At 51.5% G+C, this 7,838-nt stretch overlaps 1 protein-coding gene across 3 annotated transcripts in view; it reads left to right on the top strand.

The window, feature by feature from the left end:
* Positions 1-435: 435 nt before the first annotated feature.
* The window catches only part of LOC128108478 (putative histone-lysine N-methyltransferase PRDM6), an 87,610-nt gene continuing 80,207 nt past the window's right edge, over positions 436-7,838 (top strand). Inside the window, exons 1-2 of one of the 3 annotated variants that reach the window (XR_008217480.1) lie at positions 437-630; positions 1,602-2,274. Coding sequence is in view for 2 of the 3 variants with exons in the window: in XM_052735043.1 (XP_052591003.1) it covers positions 1,721-2,274 (554 nt within the window). In the remaining variant the exon portion in view is untranslated. Of the gene's footprint in view, positions 2,275-7,838 lie in introns of all 3 variants that reach the window. The other 2 variants (XM_052735043.1, XM_052735042.1) reach the window with 2 other exon arrangements.

The following is a 7,838-nucleotide window of genomic DNA, read 5'->3' as shown; positions in this document are numbered from 1 at the left end:
GCAATTCTCACCACCTTAAACGTGTCTTTCAGGAACAGAGAGGAAAATGGGGGTAGGACGCAGGAAGGAAGCAAAGGGCGTTCAAAGCCTGCTCTCTTGTCCTCGCCAGTCCTCCTGGGAAGTAATTGAGGGAGTTTCCTCAGGATGCTCCGTAGCAAGCCCCTCACGACTGGCCGGGAGGTGACTTCCCGACTTCTCCCGCGGGCAGCCCGGGGGGTGGGGGGGGTGGGGGTGGGGCAGATGAACCTGGGAAGTCGGACACCCGGGCGGGACCCAGTTGCTGGAGCAGACGCGGAAGCGTTTCCCGGGTGATCCTGGAGCCCCTGCGGGTTTCCGGAAGGGTGATTGCATCAGGTGTGGAGCGGGACACCTCCTCCTCCGCCCAACCTGGCGCCCACCGCGCCTGCGCGCCCCGCCCCGCCCGCCGCCGCCGCCGCCGCCGCCGCGCACTCCGGCGCGGGTTTTCCTGCGCATCGGAGTAGACAGCCTGGAGGGGGCAGGCGCGGTTCAACCCCGGAGCCCCAGGAGCCGGTGGCAGGGTGGGCTCTGGTCATCAGCAGGGAGAAGGCCAAAGTGGAAGGGGGCTGGCGTGGTAGCCTGCTGAGATCGCCGCGATGACGGACAGGCAGGGTGGGCTTGGGTTCATTTCCTCCTCTGTCTAGGCCTGAAGGACACAGAGTAGCATCTCAAGGCTTCTCTGCAGTTGGTTTTTCCCAAGTGGGTATTTGAACCCTGGCCTTCGACTGTCCGTGGTTCACAGGGCTCGTTAGGCCTCTGTTGGGCTGCAGAAGCTCGGTCCCAAGAGTGAACACTTGCATTGATTTATGGAGATTTTTCTATAGCAGTACGGTTGGCCTTCAGCTGAGACTGAGGGAAATATTGACCATAGAAGAGGCTGTGGGATGAAAGAGCCAGGAACTCCTCCAACACATGGCGGCCCTCCGTTCCCAACAGCTCAACTCTGAGCACGATCAGTTAGTTCTCTTTTACGCGTCAATACCTTGTGTATGGTTCTAGCACATTCCCTGTTGGAGATAGCAGAAATAGCATTTCATAGATGGATGTCAGTCACCCTGCTGGACTGTCACACCATGAAGGCAGAGGCTGGGATTTTTAATTTGCTTCTATTCCCGGGTCTAGTCGGAGAACTTATGGCGCCTCAGTAAACTCATAATGTATGAAGATGAAGAAAAAAGCCCACCTCCAGTGTAAGGAAGACGGTCTGAGTTCATTATCCGAAGGAGGAGTGGGTTGGAAAAGAGCCATTACTTAGTAGTTACAATTATTTTCAGAATTACCTTTCCAAAGGAGATGGTAGGTAGCACTGTCTCTGTGTATTTGAGAGTCCTCAAGACTAGCGCAGCCACACCAGCATCTGGGGTTTGTTACTTACAGGCGCTTTTGCGGCAGGACTCAACCACTCTGGGAGAGGGGCCTAGCATGCTGCTCTAGCAGCCTTCCCAGTGAGTCGGCCCCAGGCTCCAGTTTAACAACCCTTGGTTTGGTGAAGAACAAACTAAGGATGTCCAGACGCCTGCAGTAGGTCCACTTACTGGCTAACAAACCGGTAGCAAAGGAGATAATGCTTTTCCTTTTCACAGGTGTGCTTCTCGCCCGGCTTTATCTGGCTGTGATTTTCCAGTGCAGGAATGTTCGTGTGTGGCATATGTCTGGGCGTGGGGAATGAGGCGGCAGAAGGCAGGAGAAGGTTCACCTTCCAATGTTCAGCTCGCCCGGCCGGCTGTGGGCAGCTCTCATCTGGGAATATTTTTCCCATCTAAAGGAACGCAGACGTGTGGGAGACGAGTTCCTCCAACTGCCTTTTGGTGCAGACAGACGCCCCGGCCACCTGGAGGGAATACCCGGGCTGCCCCGCGCCCCCAGCTTCTGGGTGTCACCCTGGCGCCCCCTGCCCCCTTGCGGTGCGGCAGCCGGGGCCTCCTCCACCTGCAGGGGTCGCCCTGGGAGCGCGGCCCGCCCCCTTCCGCTGCGGCCTCCGCCCCCGGCCCCGCCTTGCTGGGTTCGCCGGCTCCGCCAGGCCCCTCCGATCCTTTCCTCGCGCAGCCGCCGCCAAAGCCTGGAGAAGTGGAATCTCGCCGCCGCTGCTCCCTGCGCGGGCCTCGCGGAGCCGCACTGGGCATGCTCAGTCGCCGGAGCCAGTGCTGCTCTAAGTAGGAAGCTCGCGTGCTGCAGCCCGCAGCTGATCCCGGCGCTCAGCGGACTGCGAGACCCTAGGAGCCGGAGCCGGAGCCGATCGAGCGTCGCACAGCACGGGTGAGCCCGGCTTCCCTCCATGCCTTCAGCCCGGGGATGGGGGGGCGGGGGGCGCGGGTTGGCCCAGAGTGTGGCGCGGGAGCCCGGCAGCCGGCGAGCCTGGCTGCTGGTGCTTCCGCGGCTGCCGCTGGGTTTCTGGCGGTCACCGCCGGCCGCCCAGCCGCAGCCCCAGCTGCAGCAGCTGCCGCTGCATCTGCAGCAGGCGCCCGCTGCGGAGTCCCGCGCACCCCGCGCCCGCGCCGCAGGGCCGGCGTTCTAGCTGCGGGCTCGCCCCGTCACTCCCAGTGCTCCTTCACTCCCATCCTCAGCTGGGGCTCGGCAGGGGAAGGGCGAGGACACTGGGTCGCAGGGCTGTGCCCAGGCGGAGACTACGGAGGGCAAAGTGCGGGTGGGCGCGGGCGACGAGCGGCGCACGCCCCCTTGCCCAGGAAGGAACTGGCCTGCCCACCCGGCGGCGCGCTCTTGCAGGAGACTCTGAGACCTGGCCAACGACTCCAGGGGTGCAGAGAGCCCAGCTACCCAGAGAGGAGAAGGGGGCAAAGTTCCTGTCTCTTCTGCAAAGCAGGGAGCGTTTTAACTAGAAAATGGCAGTGTGCCGAGGGCTGGATCAGGGAAGCCGGTCATCGGGGTCCCGAACGTCCCAGTGCTGCCCGCTGGGAGGAATGGTAGCTCCTACGCCAGAAATGACATTTGTGCGACGAAAACTAGCTGGGCGGAGGGAGGGATGCGGAGTCCCATAGAAACAATGAGAGGTGGTCCCTCCACATCGCTGGCGGAGAGGTCTGGAAACAGGAGGTCAGGCCCCAAAGGCCAAGGGAGTGTGGGGCTTTCAAGAAAAAAAAAAATGGAGACATCAGATGGAGAATTGGGACCGTTTTGGGAGCCAGGTTCCGCAGAGCCACAACTGTCCTGATCGCTTGGGGATGGACTGAGTGATTGGAGAGGGCTCACGTGGAGAGAATTAGGTCTGTGTCAGAAGCCCAGTGGGCTCTTAAAGGGGGCAGTTTAAAAAAGTCCTTTGCATTGCACCCAATGGATGACTTAAGTGAAAGTCATAAAAGAACATCATAAAATGATAACAGCAATATCATTTTAATTCCAAGAAATAAGAAACTTTGGGATGCTGTCCTTTTTGTTATTTGTTTCTTTTCATTAAATCATTTCACTGATTTAAGAATAAATTATAGCAGGTACTCAGTTGTTTTAGGTCTCTTAAATCTTTTTTTCTTTCCTGTCATGATATTACGGCTCCTTCCCTGAAATGGCATGGTAGACCTGAATTGGTGTGGCTGACCTTGCAGGAACAGGACACTCGAGGGACATTTCTTTATGAACTTAGGAACAGGCTTTGTCTTGTTTTATGTTTGTACCTTGAAAGCAGAATCTGCTCAACAGTTTCTCAGAATTCGGAGACTCTGAGCAGAATCTTAGAAATGGCATCTGTTTGGAAAGATGGTATTTGTCCTGAGGATGGGGACCCCCGCTCCCCCTAGGCAGGCAGAAATATGAGAACACGGGTGGCGGGAGTACAGAGTGGTCCCCTCTGTGGAGTGTGGGCGTGGGGGCCGGTGCCACGGGTGCAGGATGTCTACCACCGCCCTTCTGAACTTGATGGTAGATTGGTAGATGCCTTCAGAAAGTTCCCAGAAACAGAACGCCACACTTGCTCAGATCCTTTGAGAAAGGACTCAGGTTGAGACCCTTTTCTGCTGAAAGTGCTGATGTCCTCTTACACTGTTACTGCTTCCTCAAATGGATACTTTAAACTCTTCACCTTTAAGGTACCGGCTGAACCCTGCTTTCGGAAACTTCATCGAGTAGTGGTTGAAAAGCTTTGAGGATCTACAGTGTTACAGAGGAATTTTTTTTTCCGTTTAGTTTCAGTAATATGAACCCAGCCTACAACACTGTTTAGGCAAAGACAGATATTTCAAGAACTCATGTGTGCAAATAATATCTTAGAACAGTTATTTTGTATGTCATGTTTCTATTTTCTGAGGACTTTTCCTGCCAGAGGAGAAACAGCAAATCAACATTGTTACAACAGGAATCAACACTTGAAACCCTTCCCATGATTATTTGTGTTCTGTTGCTTACCCTGACTAGTGAATATCTAAATTTAATATAAGAGAAATGGAATCTTAATATCTTTTTGTTCCCCCCTACACCTTTAAGATGGATAATACCTTGGTGATATAACACCTTATGTATTCCAGAGACACACTACAGTGTTTTATGAGACTGACAGCTACTTACTATGGTAACAAGGCACCTAGGATGAGTTTTAGGAAAATGTTGTATTAAGTTATTACTGATTTTGTGGGAGATACTCTACTTCCCACGGTAAGGAAACTAGCATTTGGTCAATGGCCGTTACGCGACAAGACTGACATCAATCTCTTTTCATAGTGTCTGCATGTGATGTGTGTGCATGCATTTATGTGTATGTGTTTGCATGCGCTTGTCCTGTGCACATGTGATGGTCAGAGGACCCTTTGATGTAGAGCCTGGTACTTTCACCTTTTATGAGACCAAGTTTCTTGTTCATTGTTGGTTTCTATGTATGCCAGGCTAACTGGCCTGAGAGCCTTGGGGGATTATCCCGTCTCCATCTTTCATTACAGTAGGGATACTGTGTTACCATGCCTGGCTTTAATGAAGGTTCTGAGACTTAAACTCAGGTCTAATGATGTCTTGACATACATGTCACCTGCCCTCTAAGAAAACGCCTCTAAGAGGTGGAGACTTGTGAAATTTTCTCTCCTAGGAGACTATTTCAGTGTGTTCCATTATTATTCCCTAAGCATTCTGTTGCAAGACATCTTTGATTTGTTGCTTAGGACTGGGTTTGATTAGAATAGCACCTCTTCAAAATGAGGTGGATGCTTATAAGGCGCTTCCATTTGTACTTTAAAATTGTTTTGTGTTCATTTGTTTTCAGCAGGGCTGTAGTACTAGCAAATAGAATTAAATCTAGAGATGCTGAGCCCGAATTACCCATTTTGGAGTGTTATTAGTGCACATTCTGCGTGATGAGATGTGTTGATGGCATGTTTTACAGCTGTAATGGCTTGTCAGAGGCAAAGTGACAGCCCTATAATTAAGGGTCTGGTAGGATTTGACAGAAAGACCACCAACCAGGGCCTCCATAGACTTTGCTCGTGGGTCCTACTCTTCTGTTGCTCCAACTCACTCTGTGACTTGGAGAAGTCGGCTCACATCTTGAGGTCTCGGTTTCCCCGTTTGTAGAATGAGATTTGCGGTAGAATATGCCCTCTGCTTGGTTTCCTGAGTCCTTCTTGGCCTGGTCCAGAGGTCTAAAATACAGCCATTCAAGGAGGGAAGAATTCGTGTAGAGCATAGAGGCTGATTTTGTGCTTCTCGGAGCCTGTCCTGTCCCTGTTTGTCTAATATCCTTCCTTGGTCAGTTCCTGCCTCTCATTGAGTTTTTCCTTTGCCACAAAAGAGTTGTCATAAATGAACTCTGTGTCCTCACGTCCTTCTGGATAGGAGACAGAGCTGGGATTAGGCTTGGCTAACATGTGTTAGACTTTGGAAATTTTTGTAACATCTTCTGAAGAGAGACTTTCTGCTTTTAGACCCCCAGGTCATCTAAGAAGATCCTACCAGCGGCAGAGGAGGCATTCCGAGTCTTGGATGCTGGGATCTGTCTTGTAGGATTTTAGTGGTCTTTCCCATGTTTTATCCTTCACCGCTTGCCCTTAGTGAGAGTTGCAGCTCTTGGCCTTAGGAATTGATTGCCACTGTCATTTAATGTGAGCATCTTTACTGGCTTGTGCCGGTGTTTATGGTCGGCTGCTGCCGTAGCAGGAGGACCAGTTAGATGTTGATGGGATAGAGAGCATAGAGGACCAGTCCTGTTCTGGATTATATGTGCATTGCTTTCAGAATGCTCACAAATCTCAGCACCATTAGTCTTTAAGTGAGGCAGGAGAGGGTAGCCAGAGTTATTGCACCACTTTAAAAACAGCAAGGACAGGGACTCCAATGCCTCTGACCTTCACTGGGGGTCGGGATCCTGAACCCCTGTAAGAGCAAGCCTGGAACTGCACACCCAGGAAGAGAGCAATAAGAAGAGAAGGTAGGGAAGGAGGTAACTCATCACCATGGTGAGGACTAGGGAGCCTGCATCCAGTTAAAGGCATGGGAGGTCAGCACACTAACTCACGGGTTAACAACAAAAGACACAGACAGAAGAAAACAAAGTATTAAGGGGGAAAAAAATCCCAACGTATAATTTCCTGGTATATAAAATGTATAAAATGCATGAGTTCACAGAGACAAAGGAGAGAGAACATAGAGAAGAATAATGAGGTGGAAGCATGCATTAGAGGTTTCCTTTATGTTAATGAGCTGAGAAGGTTAGGAAGTTAGGCATCGTATCCCTTTCCCCTTGTGGATGCTGCAAGATTTTGCCTGCTGGGCAGTACCTGAAGTTTCTGAAGTTTAGCTCTCTTGGCAAGTATGCTTCAGGAATGCTTGGAGTGGGAGGAAGTGTGGCTTTGTTATTTTTAGTTGTCTAAAAAAAAATGCAGAGTTTTGAACTGAGCTAGAAGGAGGAGAGTGCATTTGGGAAGATGCAACTGGAGGGACTTTGCAGAGTTCTGGAGAGGAAGGGCGAGTTCCTTTGCCGGGGAAGGAAGGCTTGGCGTGACTGGTGGGCCAGGATGTAGCATTTCCAATCCACTACCCTACAAATCAGATCTTAATGCATATGCATTGTAAAAGTGAGTGTTTTGTGTGTATGCAAAGCACAGTGCAAGCCTGAGGGCTGAGAATCTGTCAGTGACATTGTCTTCGTGCCTCCTGCAAGGATGATGGTGATAGAGCTGGTATTTCATTGGCCTTCAGATGAGAAGAGGCGCTGCCCCTTTCTTTGAGATTATACCCTTCCAATTTGGGGGTAAGAATCTTTTGTGAAGGGATGGGAATATTTTCATTTGGCAGCTTAATGGTCCATGAAATTGCTAAGTCTGGGAATCTGGTCCTGAGATGCCGAGTTCTACCCTTGGGATTGAGTTGTAGTAGCGAAGCCCGACCAGCACGCAGAGCTTGTGGGTGGGCTGCTGGAGCCCCGGGCCTTCCAGGAATGGAGAGTCACCCAAAGTCCCAGGAGCTGTGAAGGAACTCATTTTGGAAGTGCCCTGGGAACCAATGAGTATTTTTGAATTATAGCCCAAGAATGACAAGTTGAATGCCAAGATGAAAGCTGCAGGCCTGGGAGAGCAGACAGGGCGAAGGGCTGAAACGTGAATTCGGCAGGCAGGCCCGGAGATGTAACTTGGCATTGGTTTCTTCGCATGCAGACCTCTTTCTGGCAGAACAACGTGCTTTTGCAGTTTGGAGATGGTGATTCTAGGAATTGCTGTTGGAATCAGGACACCTGAAATCAAGAGTTGCTTAATAGTCTTCTGAGTGTGGGCCCCCATGCTCCCCTGCCCTCCAGGATGAGCCCGAGATGGCTAGAGGAAGCCTAAGCATGGTTGTCCCCTGGAATTGCTGGTTCTCACCTTCTCTTTGGTGCTGATGTTGCTACTGGGATG

The sequence above is a fragment of the Peromyscus californicus genome, unplaced genomic scaffold (assembly GCF_007827085.1).
Source record: "Peromyscus californicus insignis strain IS unplaced genomic scaffold, ASM782708v3 Scaffold_13__1_contigs__length_99412109, whole genome shotgun sequence".
Classification (NCBI taxonomy): domain Eukaryota; kingdom Metazoa; phylum Chordata; class Mammalia; order Rodentia; family Cricetidae; genus Peromyscus; species Peromyscus californicus.
The sequence above is the reverse complement of the archived record's forward strand: the minus strand, read 5'-3'. Positions and strand labels throughout refer to the sequence as shown.